Source organism: Anastrepha ludens, chromosome 4 (genome assembly GCF_028408465.1).
Source record: "Anastrepha ludens isolate Willacy chromosome 4, idAnaLude1.1, whole genome shotgun sequence".
Lineage (NCBI taxonomy): Eukaryota > Metazoa > Arthropoda > Insecta > Diptera > Tephritidae > Anastrepha > Anastrepha ludens.
The window spans coordinates 111546975-111570845 of NC_071500.1; the positions used below are offsets into that span (position 1 = coordinate 111546975).

The 23871-nt window shown below is 36.9% G+C and overlaps 1 protein-coding gene across 5 annotated transcripts in view; it reads left to right on the plus strand.

The window, feature by feature from the left end:
• Positions 1-13282, plus strand: part of LOC128860613 (teneurin-m) — an 84061-nt gene extending 70779 nt beyond the window's left edge. For 2 of the 5 annotated variants that reach the window (XM_054098238.1, XM_054098240.1), the window contains 6 exons: positions 2648-2931; positions 3348-3759; positions 3890-4435; positions 4504-4711; positions 5670-5696; positions 7675-13282. In XM_054098238.1, coding sequence (XP_053954213.1) covers positions 2648-2931; positions 3348-3759; positions 3890-4435; positions 4504-4711; positions 5670-5696; positions 7675-13282 — 7085 coding nt within the window. The remainder of the gene's footprint in view (positions 1-2647; positions 2932-3347; positions 3760-3889; positions 4436-4503; positions 4712-5669; positions 5697-7674) is intronic. The other 3 variants (XM_054098239.1, XM_054098241.1, XM_054098243.1) reach the window with 2 other exon arrangements.
• The last annotated feature ends 10589 nt before the right edge of the window (positions 13283-23871 follow it).

Sequence of the window (23871 nt, forward strand, 5' to 3'; positions counted from 1 at the left end):
CTTAATTTTCTTATGAATTTAATTTTTTAAAAGACTAAAGTTTCAAGTATTTTAGATGTTTTGAAAATTGTTTTATTTTTGGGCTTGGTAATAATAAGAAGTAAGCTGAAAAAATGTTGAAAAAAAATATATTAATTAATTTTAAGATATACTAATTATGGAAAATTTTGGTATACAAAAAACAATTTTCTTATTCAAAAGTGACAAAGCAATGTTCCCCCAAAAAATGTTAACAAAAAAATTTAATTTTTTCCAAAAACTATTTTTTTTAAAAAGTATATTTTATAGCAAAAAAATAAAAACAAAAAAAAATATTAAATGTTATAAAGAACCGAAGTGATTTTTACTTGCAAAAATTAACCCAAGACTTTCAATATTGAGTAAATATTGAATTTAAAAAACTCCAACCCAAAATTTTGAATATTGGGTAAATCTCAAAATTATTAATTTAATGGAATTTTTTGAGTTTATTTCTTATTAAACTCAACCCTAAAAATTGTCCGAAAATTAACGACAATATCTAAAGTATTTGAAACCTTAAGCACTGGTGACATCAACGATCCCTTTCAAAAAAATTTACAACAATGTCTAAAATATTTGGATGACTTAATATGGAATCGCTCAGGAAGTCATATGCAAAGCAACTTCCTGATCTGCGATTAATTAAACTATCGAAAAGTATATAGAAGTATTGAATATTTTTCAAATAAAGCAAAAAACCAAATCAGTTAGTTAACCAAAATTCCAACATTTAGGCTATTAATTTTTATGTTATTTGGTGTTTACAAACAATTTCGGGCTTTTAACTAACTCGACATTTAACCCCAACGAAACGCGATGGAAATTTTTTCGTGAACGCGGATTTTGTGAACAAATTTCCAACTTTAAAAAGTTCTTCGAAAGTAAATCTTTAATATTATTTTGACAGGGCATATAGAACAGAAGCTTTAAACCCAAGTGTTTACTTGAGCAGCTGATTCTGGACAGATACCCCTTTTGAAAGTTCTATAACTAAAAAGCACCCATTATAAACTTTTTTCACTTTATACATAAGAAAGTATTGTTAATTAATTGAATAATTATTAAATGCACAGTTCTTATTTTTAATTCATATGTATTAATACCATAACCATCACCTTGAGTACAGAAATTGGCAATGGGGAAAAAATTACAGCTCATTCGGAAAAAAAATTGAGTTCATTAACTTTATAAAATATAAGAAATTTAGTAGTAACTAACTTTACTTAATTGTTTATATTTTTTGCACTTTTTCATCAGAGACATTTTTCAGCGAACGTAAATAAAATACGCATTTTATCTAACCTCAAAACTAAATTTTATACATTTTTAAAAATTTAAGAAATCGTGTTCACAACTCATATTCTCAAAACGAAATTTAAGTTGATTTAAAGTATAATTATATGTGTATCTTTGTAGATACAAATTTTAACTAAATTATACAAATATTTAAAATCGATAAAACTTAATGTGAAATCGTCGTCAGTAAAATATTAAAGTTGTAGCAGAGCAATGGCTTGAAAATGACTGGACTAAGAACCCTAAAAAAAAATTACATGAAACATAAAATATTACAAAAAAAAAAATATGTATATATAATTACATAATTGTGAATCCTAATTCTGTTTTGGGAAAACATTGAATTCCAACATGAGCAGACCAGTCCCAAAAAATTATTTCGCAAGCTGTCCTTAAAACCGTAAAAATTGAGGAAGGCTCACGCGAGAAAGCAGATACTTGTAAATGACATGTAATTAATTGAAGCATAAAAACTCGCTTTGACAAGCAGGTTGAGAATTATGAGCCAAAAGAGTGACGAACAAAAAAGTTATCATAAGTCACAATAGCGCCGTTTGACTCGTTGTACGCTATCTCTCTTCTCTTTCTCTTTCCTTCACACTTTTTTAACCATTTGAATATGCAGCAGATATATTTGAAGTGCTCTCGCGATTATTCGTTAAGCAAAGCAATGAAGCTCTGAGCAAGCCGAATTACATTAATTTATGATTTAAACAGAACATTCAGTAAGGCGAAGATGGCTCAACAAAACAGTGACAGCATAAAGCAGAAAGTCGAAGATGTACACAGCTCAGCACTCTGGCGTGGTTGCCCCTTCCGTCCATTTGGCAGCCGCTAAAAACATACACATATATATAGTTTTTTTCATTGCAATTGATCGCAATATAGTCTTAACTGCGGACTTCATGTTTATAACCAAATTGTATTTTTTACGCTACGAAATTTCATCTTTCATTTTTGTATTGATTGAGCAAATTTCAAAAATCTCATTTACAGAAATAAGACAAAATCGACCTCTGTATATTTACATCCGAATTTGTAAATTGTCCATAAATTACGCTTAAAATAAGTTCTATATTGAAACATTAAATATTCTATTTCAAAGTCTAAAACCACGAACGCTTTTTTCCTTTTTCTCTTCTCTCTCATTCCGTGTGTATTTGTTTGTGTTTGTTTTTACACTCATCGCGCTCACTACTACATTGGCGGCCACTCATCATTCATTACAATTTGCGCCCGCGCGCTAATTTTTTCCCTCACATGCGATCTCATGCTGCTTTACGCTAATCGCGCTCTCGCACTCACTCTCTGGCATAATGTGGATACGCAGGCGCACGTACCTTCCCGGCACGTAGTTTCCCACCTGATGGCACTACCTTTGGACAAATCACTTTGGGACAGAAGCTGACTAAGGAGATTCAACCGTACAGTTATTGGAATATGCAATTCTATCAATCAGAGCCGGCTTATGTGAAATTCGATTACACCATACCGCGTGGCGCTTCGATTGGTGTTTATGGCAGACGTAACGCTTTACCGACGCATACACAGTATCACTTCAAGGAAGTGCTGAGTGGATTTAGCGCGAGCACAAGGACAACACGAGCGGCACACGTGAGTAGCTTTATTTTTGCTTTAGAAATGCTGGTGGATTTATTTGTAGGCGAGAAAATGTAGGCATATTTCATACGTTTATTTGTGGTATAAAGATTTATGTGGTGTTATACGGAGTACATACATACATATATACGTATAGTTTTAAATGTTGCTTCCAACTTATTAACGTACAACTAATGCTTAATTAACCAACTGTTTCTCTGTGTTTTTCTTGTTTTTCATCCCAAACAAACACCAAAACATACACACATCCATACGTGAAATGAAATGTTCCACAATCCACAAACACATTCCAACCTTAAATAAATACATATTCATCACAATGCATCGTTCATCGCTACGCGCTTCACAACGCCATCTTCTCTCTCTACTCTCTCCCTACTCCCTGTTGCGCGCGTTCATGCCACGTACAGTTATCGATAACACGCGAGGTCACACGCTACATGGAACCCGGTCATTGGTTCGTCTCGCTGTACAACGACGATGGTGACGCGCAAGAGGTCACCTTCTATGCCGCCATCGCCGAGGATATGACACAGAATTGCCCGAATGGCTGCTCCGGTAACGGACAGTGCCTGCTGGGCCATTGTCAATGTAATCCCGGCTTTGGTGGCGACGACTGCAGCGAGAGTGTATGTCCAGTGCTGTGCTCACAACATGGCGAATACATCAATGGTGAATGTATTTGCAATCCGGGTTGGAAGGGTAAAGAGTGTTCGTTGCGTCACGACGAGTGCGAAGTGGCCGATTGTAATGGGCATGGCCACTGCGTGAGCGGCAAGTGCCAGTGCATGCGCGGCTACAAGGGCAAATTCTGTGAGGAAGGTAATGCACGAAAAGTTGCTAAAGAATTTTTGCATTTCAATGATATAAATACCAGACTGGTGAACAATAACAGGCGCTTTTCCGCTATACCTTAGTAATATTTCTTTTTTCTTTTTACATCTCACTCTAGTTGACTGTCCACATCCGAACTGCTCGGGGCATGGCTTCTGCGCGGATGGCACTTGCATTTGCAAGAAGGGTTGGAAGGGCACCGATTGCGCCACCATGGATCAAGATGCGCTTCAGTGTCTGCCTGACTGTTCTGGTCATGGCACTTTCGATTTGGACACGCAGACATGCACCTGTGAGCCGAAATGGAGCGGGGATGATTGCTCGAAAGAGCTTTGCGACTTGGATTGTGGGCAACATGGTCGCTGTGTTGGTGATGCCTGCACTTGCGATCCCGATTGGGGTAGCGAATATTGCAATACCAAGCTGTGCGATACGCGCTGCAATGAGCATGGCCAGTGCAAGAATGGCACCTGCTTGTGCGTGACCGGCTGGAATGGCAAACACTGTACGATCGAGGGCTGCCCAAATGGCTGCTCGGCGCATGGCCAGTGTCGTGTGAGCGGTGAAGGACAATGGGAGTGTCGCTGTTACGAGGGCTGGGATGGCCCCGACTGTGGCATTGCACTCGAGCTGAACTGTGGCGATAGCAAGGACAATGACAAGGGTAAGTGGATGCTGTAGTTTTATTGGGTACCATATTTATAATTAAACTATTCGTTTTTATGCGCACAGATGGTCTTGTCGATTGTGAGGATCCCGAGTGTTGTGCCAGCCATGTCTGCAAGACGTCGCAACTCTGCGTGTCTGCGCCCAAACCGATTGATGTATTGCTGCGTAAGCAACCGCCCGCCATTACGGCGTCCTTCTTCGAACGCATGAAATTCCTAATTGATGAGAGCAGCTTACAAAATTATGCGAAACTCGAAACGTTCAATGAAAGGTTTGTTCAAATGCGTTTGCCAATTTCTATATTTAGTTTTAGTATAATTTCGATTAAGTTTCAAAATTAGCTATGTTGAAAAGAAATTTGGAAGTAAATCAAACAACATACAATTGGTGAAAACGTTTTATTTTCATTAAAAAGAAAAATTATTGCGTTACAAAAAACTAATTTTTTAGTGTGTTTAGTGGATGTACATAAATATCCTGATAAATACAGAAAATTGCAATTAATGCATAATGACAACTAGTTTGCCTTTTATAAGTTTTTAAGTTTTGATATTTTTAAGTTAACGTGCCCTTGTCTAAAAACTCCCATCCTCCAAACAATATCCCATACAAATGAAAAACCAATTATTACTAAAAATCATGTGTTTGTAAATAATTCCCGCTGTATGTCCTTTGTTATTGCACCCGAAAGACCCCCAAAGTAGACAACAAAATGTATTCAAAAAAAAAAAAAAAACGAAAAACAAACTATACAATTAAATGGGCGTATTGATTGCGCACTCATGGCCTGGATGGCCTAGTTTTAGGTTTTCGTAAAATAAATATTTTTTAAATTCTAGGCTTACAAATACTTTTTTTAAATGTTTACTAAAGACTCGAGTCATAGTTTTTGTGTTTTGGAAAAAAACATAAAATAAAAAATTAAAAACTATATTCAACGTAACCAATCATCAATTCAATGCTAATGCAAATAATTTTCTCTACTCTTTTCTCTTCTCTTACACGCGCGTCCTAAAAACCACTACCAAAACTACTACTAACCTACTACCAACATCACTACTACTACTACTACTACTAATTTACAATAATTCGATTTGTTCGATTCAAATGAAATCGCTTTGAAAATACATTGTATACCTTTCGGCCTTTTCGATTCGCTCAAAACATCAAACATTTTCAAAACAAACGAATCGTAAAAAATCATATCAAAATTCACTAAACACTAACAGCATTTTTTGGAATTATTTCAATGCAAGGTAAGCAAAAGCAAAAGCGCTCAAACTAAAATAACTAACTAAATAATTTTAAAAAATTCGATGGTTGTTTGGTAAAATGCTTTTTTGTTCACAGATTTTCTTAATTTTGGCTTTTTTTAATTTCTATTATTTCATCACACATTTTTGCTTCAGTCTCATTGAAAAGTATCTCCTTTTTAATTTTTTATACGTAAATAGGTTCTTCAATTTCATAAATGTGTTTTGAGTTTTTTTAGTATTTTTTTTTTTGTGTCTTGTTTTTTTAATCATCCTCCACTTTTAGAAGAAAAATTCAATTTTTTTTGTAAATAATTTTTGGCTATGTATTTCCAACAATCAGCTAAGATGTTGTTCATTCTACTATATGAATACATATTTCAAATATAATTAAGGGTTTTTCAAAAATGACGCCTAGAAGTCAGTATGAATAAGTTTCTTATATCATCTTTAGTAGATAGATGTACAATTTTACACGACAGAGCAACGCGTTAAAACTATTAAGAACAACTTATCGCAAAATTCGTGTTTTTTTAGTGCAAATAATCGCCCGAATGAGTCGGTTGGCGAAGAATATCAAGAAACTGGTTCTGTCGAGGAAGGATAGAAAAAGGGCTGGCAGACCGAAAACTAGGCGTTCTGTTGAGAATATTGCTGCTGTAGCACAAAGTGTTGCGGAACAACCCATAACATCGATATCTTGACGCTCTCAACAATTTGGCATTCATGAATCGACTGTAGATGCGCTCCTAGTTGACATTTAAATGATGTTATTTCTCTCATTTAATAGTTAAGAGCATTATTTTGAATAAAAATAGTGAGACATGGAAGAATCTAAGTTTGTACAAGTTTTATTTTAAAGCAACATCTAGGCGCGGCTTTTGAAAGACCCTTTACTTATTTCCGTACAACATTAAATTTTACGCGTATTTGCATTTTTGATTTTAAAATAACTTTTCACTGCCTTGTTCAGTTTCAGTTTCATTTTATTTTCTTTTCATATATTTATTCAAATTCTTTTCATTTCTTTTATTTTTTACTCCATTTTGATTTATTTAAATTTTATGTAAATTTATTTTATTTGATTTTCTTTAATTTAATTTTTTTCTTATATCGTTTTTTATTTTATTTTACTCCTTTTATTTTCATTTTGTTTTATTTTACATTAGTTTGCTCGATATTATTTAATATAAAATAAATTTTTTAGTTTTTTATCTTTTCCTTTTCCATTCATTTTTTACCTAACTTATTCACTTAACCTACAATTCTCCATTTCAAGTATTTATAAGCCTTTTGAAGTTAAGTAGTGCAATTTTTGAACTCTCTGTAGTGCATTTCTTTCATATTTTCACTTCACTTTTTCTTTTGAAATGTTCACTGAAAATTTTTTACGCGCCTCTTCAACAGTCATGAATATTAAAATTCCATTTCCAAGCAACCCTACTACAAATTAGGTTTTAGTTTCAATAGTAAATGAACAAAAGAAAGATTCAAAACATTTTTCAAACTACCGTTATAAGCAATTCAAATAAACAAGTTTTAAAAAACCAACTTACGAACACCTTGTAAACATCCGTTCGTTCGTTCGTTCGATCGCTGTTTCGCTCTTTCAATCTTCGTTCAATTGTGTCTTATGTGTTGAGAAAAAGTCTTTTTATGTTTATATGTGCGTGTGTACTTTTTATGAATTCTTTCCACTTGATTTGCAGTTAATTTAGCATTTTACCGTTATTTATTTAAGTAGTTCATTTATATAAATGTCAATACGTTTTTAGCGCAAGTTTTAAATTTTTTATTGATTTTTTCGACTGCTTGTTAGTATTTTTTTAAAACAGTTTGCTCCATATTTTATCTCATATTTTATGTCTCTAAAATATTATACATAATTATAGTACATACAAAATTTTGTTTCCATATTTCAAAAATTTCTCAGAAATGCTAGCTGTGCTAACTCTCACTTTTTCACTCTTTTCCCTCACAGCCGTTCGGCCGTTATACGCGGTCGCGTCGTCACTTCACTTGGCATGGGTTTAGTGGGTGTGCGCGTTTCCACCACCACACTCCTCGAAGGCTTCACGCTCACCCGCGATGATGGTTGGTTTGATTTGATGGTCAATGGCGGCGGCGCTGTAACGCTACAATTTGGACGCTCGCCCTTCCGGCCACAGTCACGCATTGTACAAGTGCCGTGGAATGAAGTGATCATCATTGATGTGGTGGTCATGTCGATGTCAGAAGAGAAAAATTTGGTACCCATACCACACACCTGTTTCTCACACGACTACGATCTTATGAAACCTGTCGTGTTGGCTTCATGGAAGCATGGTTTTCAAGGTGCTTGTCCTGATCGCTCAGCCATCTTGGCCGAATCGCAGGTTATACAAGAATCTTTACAAATTCCCGGAACAGGTTTGAATTTAGTTTATCACTCTTCGCGTGCCGCCGGCTACCTCTCGACAATAAAGCTGCAACTGACGCCCGAAACTATACCCGATACACTGCATCTGATCCATCTGCGCATAACCATTGAGGGTATATTATTCGAGCGAGTTTTTGAAGCTGATCCGGGCATTAAATTCACTTATGCTTGGAATCGTTTGAATATCTATCGTCAGCGTGTTTACGGTGTTACCACGGCTGTCGTTAATGTGGGCTATCAATACACCGACTGCAAGGACATCATCTGGGATATACAGACCACCAAGTTATCTGGACACGACATGTCCATTTCGGAGGTGGGTGGTTGGAATCTTGACATTCATCACCGTTACAACTTCCACGAGGGCATACTACAGAAAGGCGATGGTTCCAATATTTACTTGAAGAATAAACCACGCGTCATACTCACTACCATGGGCGATGGCCATCAGCGTCCACTGGAATGTAATGATTGTGAAGGTTTGGCTTACAAGCAGCGTTTACTTGCGCCGGTCGCTTTGGCCTCCTCACCCGATGGCAGTTTGTACGTCGGTGACTTCAACTACATACGGCGTATTATGACGGATGGTACCATACGCACGGTCGTCAAGTTGAACGCCACACGCGTCTCTTATCGCTATCACATGGCACTTAGTCCTCTCGATGGCACACTCTATATATCCGATCCAGAATCTCATCAAATCATACGCGTACGTGATACCAATGATTATTCGCAACCCGAAAAGAACTGGGAACCCATTGTCGGCTCGGGTGAACGTTGTCTGCCGGGCGATGAAGCGCATTGCGGTGATGGTGCGTTGGCTAAGGATGCGAAGCTGGCTTATCCCAAAGGCATCGCCATTTCTAGCGACAACATACTCTACTTCGCCGATGGCACTAACATACGTATGGTGGACCGCGATGGTATAGTCACCACTCTAATTGGCAATCACATGCATAAGTCTCACTGGAAACCCATACCATGTGAGGGCACACTGAAACTGGAAGAGATGCATTTGCGTTGGCCTACTGAACTTGCCGTGAGTCCGTTAGACAACACATTGCACATTATCGACGATCATATGATCTTACGCATGACACCCGATGGTCGTGTGCGCGTCATCTCCGGACGTCCGCTTCACTGTGCCACCACCTCAACCGTCTACGACTCTGATTTGGCTACGCACGCTACACTTGTAATGCCTCAGTCGATATCGTTCGGTCCGATGGGTGAATTGTATGTTGCAGAGAGCGACTCGCAGCGCATCAATCGTGTCCGCGTCATTGGCACAGATGGGCGTATTGCTCCTTTCGCAGGCGCCGAATCAAAATGCAATTGCTTGGAACGCGGCTGCGACTGCTTCGAGGCGGACCACTTCCTTGCGACAAGCGCCAAGTTCAATACAATCGCTGCGCTCTCCGTTACACCCGACGGGCATGTTCATATCGCCGATCAAGCAAATTATCGCATCCGCTCAGTTATGTCTAGCATTCCTGAGGCGAGCACATCCCGCGAATATGAGATTTATGCACCAGATATGCAAGAAATTTACATCTTCAACCGCTTCGGCCAACACGTCTCGACAAAGAACATCTTAACTGGAGAAACAACCTATGTCTTCACATATAATGTCAACACTTCGAATGGCAAACTGAGCACTGTAACCGATGCGGCCGGCAATAAGGTATTCCTGTTACGCGACTACACCTCGCAAGTAAACTCCATCGAAAATACCAAGGGGCAGAAATGCCGACTGCGCATGACGCGCATGAAGATGCTGCATGAACTGAGTACACCAGACAACTACAACGTTACCTTCGAGTATCATGGCCCCACTGGTTTGCTGAAGACTAAACTTGATTCTACTGGACGCTCCTACGTCTACAACTATGATGAATTCGGGCGTCTGACTTCTGCTGTCACACCCACTGGCCGCGTTATTGATTTAGTCTTCGATCTGAGCGTTAAAGGCGCACAAGTAAAGATATCCGAGAATGCGCAGAAAGAACAATCCATGCTCATACAGGGCTCGACAGTCATGGTACGCAATGGTGCCGCCGAATCAAAGACCTCAGTGGAAATGGACGGGTCAATGACAAGTCTGACACCATGGGGTCACACTGTGCAGATGGAAGTGGTACCCTATGCTATACTGGCAGAAATCAACCCAGTCATTGGTGAAAGCTATCCAGTGCCCGCAAAGCAACGAACCGAAATCGCTGGAGATTTGGCTAATCGTTTTGAATGGCGCTACTTTGTGCGCCGCATGCAACAGGGCAAACAAGGCAAAGGTCCACGTCCAGTCTCACAAGTTGGGCGCAAACTCCGTGTCAATGGCGACAATGTGCTTACGCTAGAATATGACCGCGACACGCAATCAGTAGTGGTGCTCGTAGATGATAAGCAGGAACTTTTGAACGTAACTTATGACCGTACCGCGCGTCCCGTCAGTTTCAGACCACAATCAGGCGACTACGCTGATGTCGACTTAGAATACGATCGCTTTGGACGTTTGGTTAGCTGGAAGTGGGGTGTGCTGCAAGAAGCATACACCTTCGATCGCAATGGACGCTTAAATGAAATTAAGTACGGTGATGGCTCATCTATGGTATACGCCTTCAAAGACATGTTCGGCTCACTGCCACTGAAAGTTACTACTCCAAGACGATCTGACTATCTGTTGCAGTATGATGATGCTGGCGCACTACAAAGCTTAACAACGCCACGCGGCCACATACATTCTTTCTCTCTACAAACCTCCTTGGGCTTCTTCAAGTATCAATACTTTTCACCGATTAATCGTCATCCTTTCGAAATACTATACAACGATGAGGGTCAAATACTAGCCAAGATACATCCACACCAATCGGGCAAAGTGGCGTTCGTGCATGATTCCGCTGGCCGTTTGGAGACAATTTTAGCGGGGCTTTCAAGCACGCATTACACTTATCAAGATACCACGAGCCTCATTAAGTCAGTTGAAGTGCAGGAACCTGGGTTTGAGCTGCGTCGGGAATTTAAGTATCACGCTGGTATTCTAAAGGACGAAAAGGTACGCTTTGGTTCGAAGAACTCGTTGGCCTCTGCGCACTACAAATACTCGTATGATGGTAATGCACGGTTAAGCGGCATTGAGATGTCTATTGATGATAAAGAAGTGCCCACTGCGCGCTACAAGTACAGCCAAAATCTGGGCCAACTTGAAGTGGTACAAGATCTCAAGATTACGCGGAATGCCTTCAATCGAACTGTAATTCAAGATTCCGCAAAACAATTCTTCACCATTATTGACTACGATCAGCACGGTCGCGCGAAGAGCGTACTAATGAATATTAAGAGTTTCGATGTCTTCCGCCTCGAATTAGACTATGATGTACGTAATCGTATCAAGTCACAAAAAACGACTTTGGGACGTTCTACATCATTCGACAAAATCAATTACAATGCTGATGGGCATGTAATTGAAGTGCTCGGCACTAACAACTGGAAGTACCTATTCGATGAGAACGGCAACACCGTAGGTATTGTAGACCAAGGCGAAAAAATTAATCTCGGCTACGACATTGGCGATCGCGTCATTCAAGTGGGTGAAATAGAGTTTAACAACTATGATGCACGTGGCTTTGTCGTGCGACGTGGGGAGCAGAAGTACCGTTACAACAATCGCGGTCAACTTATACATGCGTTTGAAAGGGATCGCTTCCAATCGTGGTACTACTATGACGACCGCAGCCGTTTGATCGCTTGGCACGACAGCAAGGGCAATGTGACACAATACTATTATGCCAATCCGAAGACACCGAAACTGCTGACACATGTACACTTTCCTAAAATAGGAAAAACATTGCGTTTCTTCTACGACGACCGCGATATGTTGATTGCAGTAGAAAATGGAGATCAGCGTTACTATGTGGCCACTGATCAAAATGGCTCACCACTAGCATTCTTCGACCCGAATGGCAGTATCATCAAGGATGTGAGACGCACGCCCTTTGGCCGTACTATTAAGGACACTAATCCAGATTTCTTTATACCCATCGATTTCCATGGAGGCTTGCTTGATCCCAATACCAAGCTAGTATACACCGAAGGACGACACTACGATCCTACAGTTGGTCAATGGATGACACCCAAATGGGAAGCGCTTGCCACTAAAATGTCCAATCCAACTGATGTCTTCATCTATCGCTACCACAACAACGATCCTGTCAATCCCAGCAAACCACCGAACTATATGATCGACTTAGAGTCATGGCTACAACTCTTTGGCTATGACTTGCGCAATATGCAGAGCTCGAAGTACACCAAAGACGCACAATACGTGCCACAAGTCTCCATCAAATCGAACATGCTAGCACCCGAATTTGGCGTAATTTCTGGTTTGGAGTGCATAGTCGAGAAGACCAACGAGAAATTTAGTGATTTCGATTTCGTGCCCAAACCACTGCTGAAGATGGAACCAAAGATGCGTAATCTGCTACCACGTATTAGCTACCGACGAGGTGTCTTCGGCGAAGGTGTACTGCTCTCGCGCATTGGCGGTCGCGCTTTAGTGAGCGTTGTCGATGGCTCCAATAGTGTGGTGCAAGATGTGGTATCATCTGTCTTCAACAATTCCTACTTCCTTGATCTGCACTTCAGTATACACGATCAGGATGTCTTCTACTTTGTGAAAGACAATGTACTCAAGCTCCGTGATGACAACGAAGAACTGCGACGACTCGGTGGCATGTTCAACATATCCACGCACGAAGTTACCGATCATGGCGGCGCCGCGGCGAAGGAACTACGACTGCACGGTCCCGATGCAGTAGTGATCATTAAGTACGGTGTCGATCCCGATCAGGAGCGACATCGCATTCTCAAGCACGCACACAAGCGAGCTGTCGAACGTGCGTGGGAGCTGGAAAAGCAGCTAGTAGCTGCTGGCTTCCAGGGACGTGGTGACTGGACCGAAGAAGAGAAGGAGGAGCTAGTGTCGCACGGTGATGTAGACGGCTGGATAGGCATCGATATACACAGCATACACAAGTACCCACAGTTGGCAGATGATCCAGGCAATGTGGCGTTCCAACGCGATGCAAAACGTAAGCGAAGAAAGATCGGAAACGGGCATCGTACAGCAAAAGCGCGCCGACAACAATTAAGAGTAATGGACTTGAGTGCGTGAGTAGGCGAAACAAGTGAAGGGAGTAAAAAAAGTAGTGAAGACACAACTGTGACAGAAATGAGTATGGCTGCTGAGCGCGAGAAATTGGAAGATGATGTGGGCGAGTACATGCAACATTTTGGTGAAGACTACACTATGCAGGGAGGCGGGGAAGTAGGCATCACAACAAATGAATTGCACACAGATGAGGCAACATTCGATTTAAACAACAGCAGCAATAGCAGCAGTGATGGCAACGATGACAGCAACGACGGCGATGAGCAACCGAAATACGAACGCGAACGCATTGATGTAAATGAAATGAACGTTAGTGATGATGAAGATTACAACTACCACGACGAATACTACTACAATAACAACTACTACGATCAGCATTACTATCGCAGCAAAACCACAGATACAGACGACTTATATTATTAGCGATACAAACCAACCAATACTACTACCATTAAAAGTGGAAAGCAAATTAAAATTAAAAACTTAGTGGGTATTACTTAAAATATGTGTGAGTACGACTAAAATACAATACTAGGAGTAGATATGTGTGAAAAAAATCTATACACCTCCAAATACACATTGAATATTGAAAATCAATATTTTCAAGCAAATATGGCAAAATTGTAAAAAAAATTGAAAACAGATGAGGGTAAATGCAGTAGATGAGAAGAAGCGAACTTAATTATTTAGCATAAAACAATAAAAGTAGTTAGCTTTTAAAAGCTAAATGAACAAAAAAACAGTTTCGAAGTAATAAAAAAGTGTAAAATTTTTAAAAATTCAGAAATAGAAGAAAAGAAATGAAAGCAAAATAAAAATGGTAAGGGCAAAAGCAGTAAAAGATCGAAAATCAGAAATCAACGGTAAGCATTTAAGTAAAGAAAAGCAGTAAGAATGCACGACACTTAAACAGTTATGAAGTATACCGTTAGGCGTGCAATTATTTTGAATACTTCAGTTTTGTATAAAGTAAAATAATGTAAGGCAATGCAAAATGAGCCATGTAACTAAAAGGTTAAGTGGTGAATGCGACAGTTCAGTAATGAATAGCAAATTAAATATTATAATAGGCAACAGTAAGGCAAAAGAGTAAGCAAGAAAAAACGAAAGAACTTAGTGTAACTGAATGTTTTTGTATAATTGCAGAGTTAAGAAACACAAAACAGAAGCAAATAAATATTTGGTGCAAGATGGAAGGAAAAAGTAGTTTAAAAATGTTAAAAGCAGGCATAGAGTAGTGAAATTTTATAATTTGTTTGCTAACAGTTTCGCTGTTTTTTATAGAGACCAAGTATTTATTGCCTTTGAGTACTGATAACTTTTTCTAAATCAAGAACATCGTGTAATCTTCTTATTTATATTTTTTATTTTTTGTGTGTTATTTTAATTAACGCAAGATTTACATTTGAGAGGCAACTTTTTTCAGAATCACCTGCATTAATGAGTTTAGTACAATTCCGAATATGTTGGCTTTTAAGTGCACATCACTCATTGCAGCAATGTCATAAACAAAGCACTGAAATGTCGAGAAAAGCGGCTTTAAAATATTCAATTTGCTAAGCCTTCCTAAGTAAAAGTGAAGGCACTTTTTCATCTTGTGAGGTACCGAAATATCGGGAGGTACTTCTTTTTACACAGCACAAAAGAAGAGCTGCTGCTCATTTTTACATAGTTATAATTTTTTTTTTCTTTTGGATATGACGATTAGCAGTAAATGAGCGATATGTGCTTTCGATAATCTTATGTTGCTAGTATAGCCAGTATCTAGCTTTTGTTTACTAGTTCTCTGTAAATTTTATATTTTCGGATGCACTATTTTACCTAATTCTTCAAATATGCTTACTCTTGTTTTAAACTTTTGCCTTTTTCCCCCCCCTCATTTCATTATTTTCTTCTTTTTTTTTGTGAATATGTTTACACAAAAAATACTGATTTACATATTAAAATACACATATCTATCTACTTACATGTATTTTAACCAAATCTGCAGCATTTTTTTCTACCATACTTAAATTCATTTAATTTCTAACATTTATTACATTTCAATGCTAATGCCACTTTTGAATTATTGCTTTCACTTCAGTATTATTCTACTATTTCGCTTTTTTATGTAGTTTTCGCAGATTCAGACAATCAGTTTACCAAATTTTCAAAATTGCACTGCGATTGATTGCAATTACGATCGCAGTGTTTGCTTTGCTTCGCTACTAAGTGCTTACTTTCACCTCACACCGGAATAACGACAGCAATTCATGTTAGTGCATGCAAAATTTACCATAGTACCATTGGCATTGTCATCTTTCAGTGCTTCATTCACACATACATACTTACGTGAATGCGTTTGCAAATAAAAAGCAGTAAAGTTCATATTTATTAAAATTAACTTATGATTTCCTAAATTTTTAATTGTTTTATTGTTGTATGTAAATTGTAAAATATTTATTTCTTAGCAAAAGAATTTACAATAATCTTGTAAGCTTAGCAAAGCTAGCAATCGTAATCATCTCCAAGCTGGTCCATTTGAAAAGAACTTCCATTAACCAATTCTAATCGGATGAAGGCTAACTTCAAACTTAATTGCTCTTTACTGTTAACTGCTCTGTTCGCTCTAACAGCAGTCGACTCCCACTTGCATAGCAACTGCGAGCGATGCGTATGATGTTCGTTGTTAACTGCACTGGCTCACCCAGCAGCCGACTCACACTTGCATTGTAACTGCATGGGATGCTTTAGAGTCGTATGTGTATGATGTTCGCTAGTTGGACAGCAGAGAGCATGTTCGTTTACGTAGGTGACCAGCAGTTATTTCTGCTTAACTTGTACATAGTACATAAGTCTCTACATCAATTAAAAAGTACTTTCAGGCATCAGAACTAACTTAGAACTGCCAAAAACTACCCGCCTTTGCTATGAAACTAAAATCACAATATCAAAAATACTCATTTACAGTTTGAATACATATATCGGAAGAGACTTTTACACTCGAAACAAAGTTGTTTTAAAACTAATTGATGAAAATAATACTTTCTTGTTTACTTTCGTCTTCATTTTAATCAAACTTTTTTTAATGTTTGTCCTCTCATAGAAAACAACAAAATTACCCATGCAATACCATAAATACACACAGTGTTTCTCAAACTAGCAGTCTTCAACCTTTCGGCTACACAATTGTCGGTGCTGCTTCGGAATTTTCGGGCAATGAAAATTTATTTGGCCCTGAACTCAATGAAATTTGCTAAATACTCACAGAAACCGCAAAACACTGAAAAAAAACAAATTTAATTGTGATACAATTGTAAAAGAAAAATTTCAAATCTATTGGTCGTCTCGAATATTTTAAAGTGTAACTGTTTTCAGTTGAACAAAAACAAAATTATTTATAACTCGGTATTGATTTTTCTCACTTAAATTTGCTTAAAATTTTTTAACTGCTTGAAACTCAACAAGCATTTCAATATGAAAGATAATTAAGCAATAAATTAATGATTGACAAATGCCATTTTTACTATAAATATTATAACTTGTAAACTTTTTTAATTAAAACATTGAGTTACAATTTTTTATGAATTTATTTAAATAATAATTTTTTTCAAGTGTAATAGTTTTTTATGCATATTTTTTAAATTTTTTATGTTATATAAGTAAGCATTAAACCAGACATAATTAGAGTTTAAATTTGTAAATTATTTATTTACTTGCACTTGAAAATATTTAGTAGTTTTAAAACCTGTGTAACTACGTACATATTTGCTTTAAAATTAGTATTAACAAATAAATACATTTTTAAATGTTGAAAATACGGTCAAAAACGATTACGTGCTTCTTATTAATTTGAGAATTCCAGTGTTGCAATTTCATCTTTTAAATTCCCAGTATAATTTTATTTACTTTTTTTTTAATTTACAAAGCTTTTTAATTAACTTTTCATTCTCCATGGTGTTAGGAATGCAAGAGCAAAAGTTTTTTAAAGTGACGAGGCATTCGAAAGCTTATCAAATAACTGCATTCGGTTATCAATTTTCAAAAGAGAAGAACGTTAAATGATTAATGAAAAATTGCAGTAACATGTCAAGTGCAATGAGAAAAATTTTCCAACTTATGATGTGATTGAATATAAATTTCAGAGCTTTACAGCATTAAACTCCTACCGTATTATACACAATTCTATAAAAAAAAATTTAAAACGAAAGCTTTGACAACACAAGCTTTCACAATACTTCGAAAACGATTCTAATAAAAGCTCTTCGCTGAAAGCCCATGTAATCAAAAACATTTTCCTGTATTGTACTCGTAACAGTAACCAACTCATTGAATAATGACGCCCTCCAAATAAAAGTTGATCAGTTGTTATCGTTGTTGTACTCGTATAAAAAATTTACAACAGTTTTTTACAACTTTCAAGCACAAGCCAAAAGTCTCTAGTGAAGCTCAATTTGAAGCAATTGCAGTTATGAAGATTAAGAGAAGAGTTTATTGAAGAATTATTTATACACACTTTTAACTCATTTGTTAAGCTCTTCAGTTGTGAAGAGTGTCTGGAGAAATCAACGCTTGTAGAAAATTTGAGCTTGAACGCTTGAACTTTTGAAGTAGTTTTCAGTAAAAGTTGTAACTACATATTTAAGTGTACCTAAAGTGATTTCAAGCTTATAAAAAAATTCTAATAATACACACTTTTAGTTGTTTATGAGCGCATTGTTGCCCATATTGAGGCAAACTGAAGCTTTAGTTGCAGAAAACTGCTTTCACGACTGCATAGAAGCACGCGGTTCAATATAGAAGCCTCCAGGTAAATGTGAAAGCGTCCCTGATTAACGCATTAACTTTCAATAGGCTACATTTAAAAGCTCTATAAACAGAGCTCTCGATTCACATGTGTTGCATTAGCCTATAATTTCCATCACAACTTTCAGACTTATACAAATGCTGTGAAAAATTTGTAAAGCTATTCAAAACTTCGTTTAAGCATACAACAACTCGTCAGTTTCATATAAATGTATACGTTTTTGAGGTGCACCTTTTCGTCCTCACGATATACCTTAAAACGCGCAAAACGTCACTTGAAAACAATTGAAAAATGTAAAAGCTTTACCGTATAAGTAAAAGCATTTTAAATTAACAAAAGCTCTAAGAGCACTCGCATAACCAAACACTCATTAACATTCACTTTTAAAACTATACTTATATGTAAAACCTACCTACTCATCTAATTATAACTCTTATTCTCACAACTATCGACACAAATATATTCTCAATGATTTTTGAGTATCATTAACGAATTTTTATTAATTCCTATCAACGTAATGTGTATAATTATTGGAAATTGTAAATTTGAATTAATGCTCTCATTATTATTATTATTGCATATTATTATTGACTATTGATTAACCGCATCTCTAGTGTTATCCAATTAAGGAATTATTAGAAATAGATCAGAGGAAAAAATTAAAAATTAATTAAATAAATACATATACGCATACATTAAGGCTATAAGTACACCCTGTAAAATAGAGATACACCCCTTTATCCTTAATTACTGTTAGGTGCTAAGTGGCTAGGTTAAATGCGAAATTGAGTACAGATTGCATAAATATAAGTAAATAACAAAAGCAAACAACAACAGCAAAAATGAGATGCAGTAAATTGCCGCCATTTGTATTTAGGTGCATACACAGGCGAGTGTAAAGAAACTGCTATGTACACTGCAGCGTACACAAACAACTAATGTGTTAGTAATTTTAATAATATTGAGAAAATAAAATAAAACAAAAGGATTGCGGAATAGATGGGCAAAATGCATATTTTTAAGAAAAGACATGGAGGAAGAAGTGTACACATTTGCAACGTGAGTTGTGTGGAAGCATCGAACGGAGCAAAAAACGATGACTCCTCCCCGCTGTAAGTTGTGTGGCAGTGCAGTGCGAGTTGGGTGGGTATTCGATACCCATTTACAGACTTAATCGCACGGAGAATTTAGCTACGGTTGAATCAGCAAAGAGCAGCAAATCGCAAAGTGCATGAGGGAATAAAAGGTGATGAAAAAGGTGTGTAATGTAAATTAAAAACAAGTAGATTAATTAATGTTTAATGAAAAATTGAGAAATATGTATATGTAATAAAAATTATACTGTAAAAATTGCAATAATTAAAAAAGAAAAACAAAACAAAATAAAGTAAAACTAAGCAAAATTAATTTAAGCAAACGCGCAAAGAAAAAATGCAAAAAATATACCAAAATTATGACTGATACAAGGAAAATCGAAAAGAGAAATGTAAGAAAATTTAACTTTAATGCAAAATGCAGTATGGCATGCAATAAACATACACACAAAAACATACTTATAAAGAGAAGCAAGCAAAATTACTTAATAATTGTGCGAAAACTTAAAAATTGCAAAAAATCTTTTCACACAGCCACAAAAAGATGCAGAAAATATATGTGAAAATAGTATGCAGCCACAAATCTTTAAAAAAAATTGAATTTGTTTTACCTATTTGTTTTTTCATACGAAATTGAATTAGTTTCTAATTGCTAAAACTGCATAAAATAAAACAAAAAACATTAATTGAAGCAACAAAAATGCCGTAAAAGCGAGTTAGCCAGAGATAAATGTGTATTTGTAACTGTATTAAATATGGAATATAAAAAATAGTAATAAAATAAAAGTGAAAATTAAAAACAAAGTTATTAGTAGTATTAAAAATTGAAGGTGGAATGCAAAGCAGGGAGTATGCACCCCACTCGCAAGTCTTGCATCTAAAATTACGCAGGCGAGCAAACGAAAACAAAATTTGGTATGCATAAAAGCAGTAAATAGCGAAACAAAAGTAGGCGCAAAATACAATGAATGTCCAACAAGCAGACAGCGGCTAAATCACACATCCCTCGCTCGTACCACCCACCCCCCTCACCCCAACAACTTTTCCTACATAAAATGTCCGATACACAAAATAAATAAAAATAATTAAAAAAAAAACTTTACGGTGTTGTACAAAAATAGCGCCCAACTAATATATAAATGTACACACACATACATGTGCATGTGTATGTAAGCACACCGTGATTGTATTTTCCAGCCACCAGTGTAATTTAGCAGCGCCTCCCAAACTGTAACTACATAAACAAGAACAGTTTTAGCGATAAATAAAAGAACAATGAATGAAATGAATAAAATAGTTAAAAAATAATAAAAACAAAAAATTGTATGTGTACTTATTGCGTTAAGGAAATGAGTATAAGACGAATACTTTTGACACATGAAGGCGCAGCCGCCATCCTCCCCCCACATTTATAGTTGTCTTACAAAAACACACTCAACAATACAACAACAGAGCCATACACAAAAGGAAGTGGACACTTACATATGTGTTAGTAGGTTGTATGTATGTAAGAGAAAAGAGTACGACAATTATTTAAAATTGAGAAATCCCATACCAATTCACATGCATACAACACACATACAAGCATGCAAAGCCATATGCTATGCTCCTTATGCGTGCAAGCGAATAATCGATTGCGAATTAAGGCTGCACTGTGTAATCGGAAGGCAAGAATATCGGAAATCGGAATGTAAAAATAGCATACACCCATACATTTACACACACATAAAAGGTAAACCACATAAGAAACTGGATTGTATACACATAAGTTACAATTTACACAGTGGCATAAATTACAACACTACATATATATATGTATGTATCAATATATAAAATACACATATGTATACATGTATGATGATGATTTAAATATTAAATAATAATGAAATTAAAAATATAATACAATACTAAGAATGAAATGAGATAAAAACTAAACAAAAAGTGCATAAAACCAACAAGAAAAACACAATAAAAATAAAAAAATTATTAAAAAATTACATTAGAACTGTTTTATCATTCACGCAGAAATGGATAATAGATGATGGAAATGGAAAGTTAGGTGCTCAAGCGTAAGTATATCCATGTACATACTTGTACATATATCTGCTGTTTTTTTAACTGCATGAGAACTATCGATATTATGGTTTGACAGCTGAGAATGGCACACTGTGTTGACATTTCTGTTCGGTAATGTTTGGCAAGTCATCATGAATCGATAGCGCCAGAACAACGCTTCCAAATTGTGGAATTTTACTTTGAAAAAAAATAAATCTGTTTGGGAAGTTCATAGAGCACTGGCGCCATCACAGTCCTTATTTCGGAATGAGGAAGGAGCTGCTGTTACGGTGAATGGCGAGCGCTATCGAGTCATGATGACTGAATTTTTGTTTCCGAAAACGAATCAGCTAAACATCGACGGCTTTTGGTTTCGCAACTTGCCGTTCGGCGCGCTTAAAAATCGTTTTATTGCACTATTCAAACCCCCATTGAAGCCCAGATTTATTGGAAAAAGTAGTAAAAAATTGGAATGATCGAATGGGCCATGCAATACGTAACCGCGGTGGACATATGCCGGATATCATATTAAAAAAAAAATCCATGAAATTATCTACCAGATTATAAGAGAAAAAAATTCATTCCAACAATATTTCTGTTTTCTATTATCGTTTTAAGCTCTCAAGCTCTTAAAAAGGCATCCGATATGGATTTGAACTATATCATTCATCAATTTGGCATAATCAGCTTATTTCTGCCGCAATTGAATTTTTTTGTTTACAAACACATTTTTCAAGCTCACCTTTTTATGTTTCTTCTTTGTTTAAATTAACACGTAGCAACTTTTGATTCTTGGTTACAAAGTTCGCTGCTTCTTCCTAATTCTCTCGCGCACCTCACGTAAAAATTCCGCTAACAGTTCGATCTTAATCTGCATAATCTATTATTCTCGATCATAAATTAAGACGAAATCAGCGATTTCCTATCAAAAACTATATCGGCCGCTTTGCTAGTTTGGACTATTTAGGAGAGGAATCATTAAAAATCATTTTCAGATAATCGTTAATAAAAAGTTTGCAAACTTGGTATCCCTTTATTCATTCATATTACCTCAAGGTGAGAGTAGTCGTGGTGCAGCTTTTGGAGACTGGGCTTGGTGCACTTGTTCCCGGCTTGAAATCGGACAGAAGGATTGGCGTAGGAGTATTCTTCGAGGAACCCCAAAGCAAGCTCAAATTCTGAATACCACTGCATTGTTTTCCATGCGTACACAGCCGCACTCAAAGAAGTAGTTAATTGGTTGTTGACTTGTGTAACTACGGTTAGGAGATTAAAAATTTACTCCAAAAGCCAAGCGGCAATTAGGGCAGCTGTGCGGTAGAGACTGGTCGGAAAATGCCCGACCCGCGCTCCGACCGAATACTTTGATATTAGAAACTTTGGCTCAATTACTTTCTGGATATTGTAGCAGGTTTAACTTTTATTTATCCAGAATCAACCCCGACATACTCAATATATGTCGGACAAGTGAAGGTGTCCCGCGCGACAGTAACCACCTATTCCCATGCGCTCTTACACCCACTCAATTAACACTCCTCTCCCTCTGAACCCAACCCGTCGAAACACAGTGTTTCCTGAGCCTACCGTTAGATGAAATAGACGACGAAGCTTGGTGAACACACCGCACTAGCAGGGTTTGATGCACTGCTACAGCAATAACAACAACTTCAATATTTAGCTCTTTTGGATACTCGCGATTGGGTCAGAAGCGCTCGAAGGAACTTTTTAAATTAACAAGGCCATCGCTCTCAGACCTTTAGAGAGTCCTTTCCGGACATTGCCCATTAGGTATCTACGCGGTCAGACTTGCTGTTACTTCGGGTCCTTTCTGCAGCAGTTAGGTATGTTCAACAATGCATTATAATGCGCAACATACCATTTCAGAGTGAGCAGTGCGTTCAAAAATGCATATATGGCAGTACCGCAAATACAACGCGTTCTTAAACGTCATTTTTGTATCAAAAGTCGTGCATTATTTGCAGCAAAAATTTTCACACTGCCAATAAATACGCTAGTACAATGTCTGATGAAAAGTGGGTATTTAATTATTTATTTTAGCTTTTAATACAAAAATTGATGAAAAATACGATATTTAAACTTTATTTTATTATACTTTTCTTGGTTTTAGTGATTACTTTAGTACATCAGAGATAAAATTACTGCTCAGAGTCCGACTGATATTAAACTTTTGACAAGATATGTCCTTCTTTTAAGCTTTACACGGTTTTTTTTCTTAAATTTAATAAAAGACTATCGGTTTTTTCCTCACATACATCGTCCATGACCAAACTTAGTAACAATTCCATTTTACTGCACAGCGCGTTCATAAATGCAACAAATCTATTTGCAATTTTTCAACAAATCTATCAGTTGCATGAATTGTCACATTGACAGTGCTGCCAGCGCTGCAAGTACTGCGCATTATAATGCGTTTCTGAACATAGCCGTTGTCTGTAATATGGGATGCAATTCCCTTAGCACCTTTTCCTGTCTTGCGGACTTGGCACGCTTAGATATTTCCCGTCTGATGTAATATCATCGGTAGTATTATATAAAGCGGTTAACACAACCGTAAGTAGCTATCGCTCAATCTTTTTCTCATAACTATTCCTCCATTCGCCTTTCAATGGTATCGCGGTTCTTCTTAATGGGTTCTT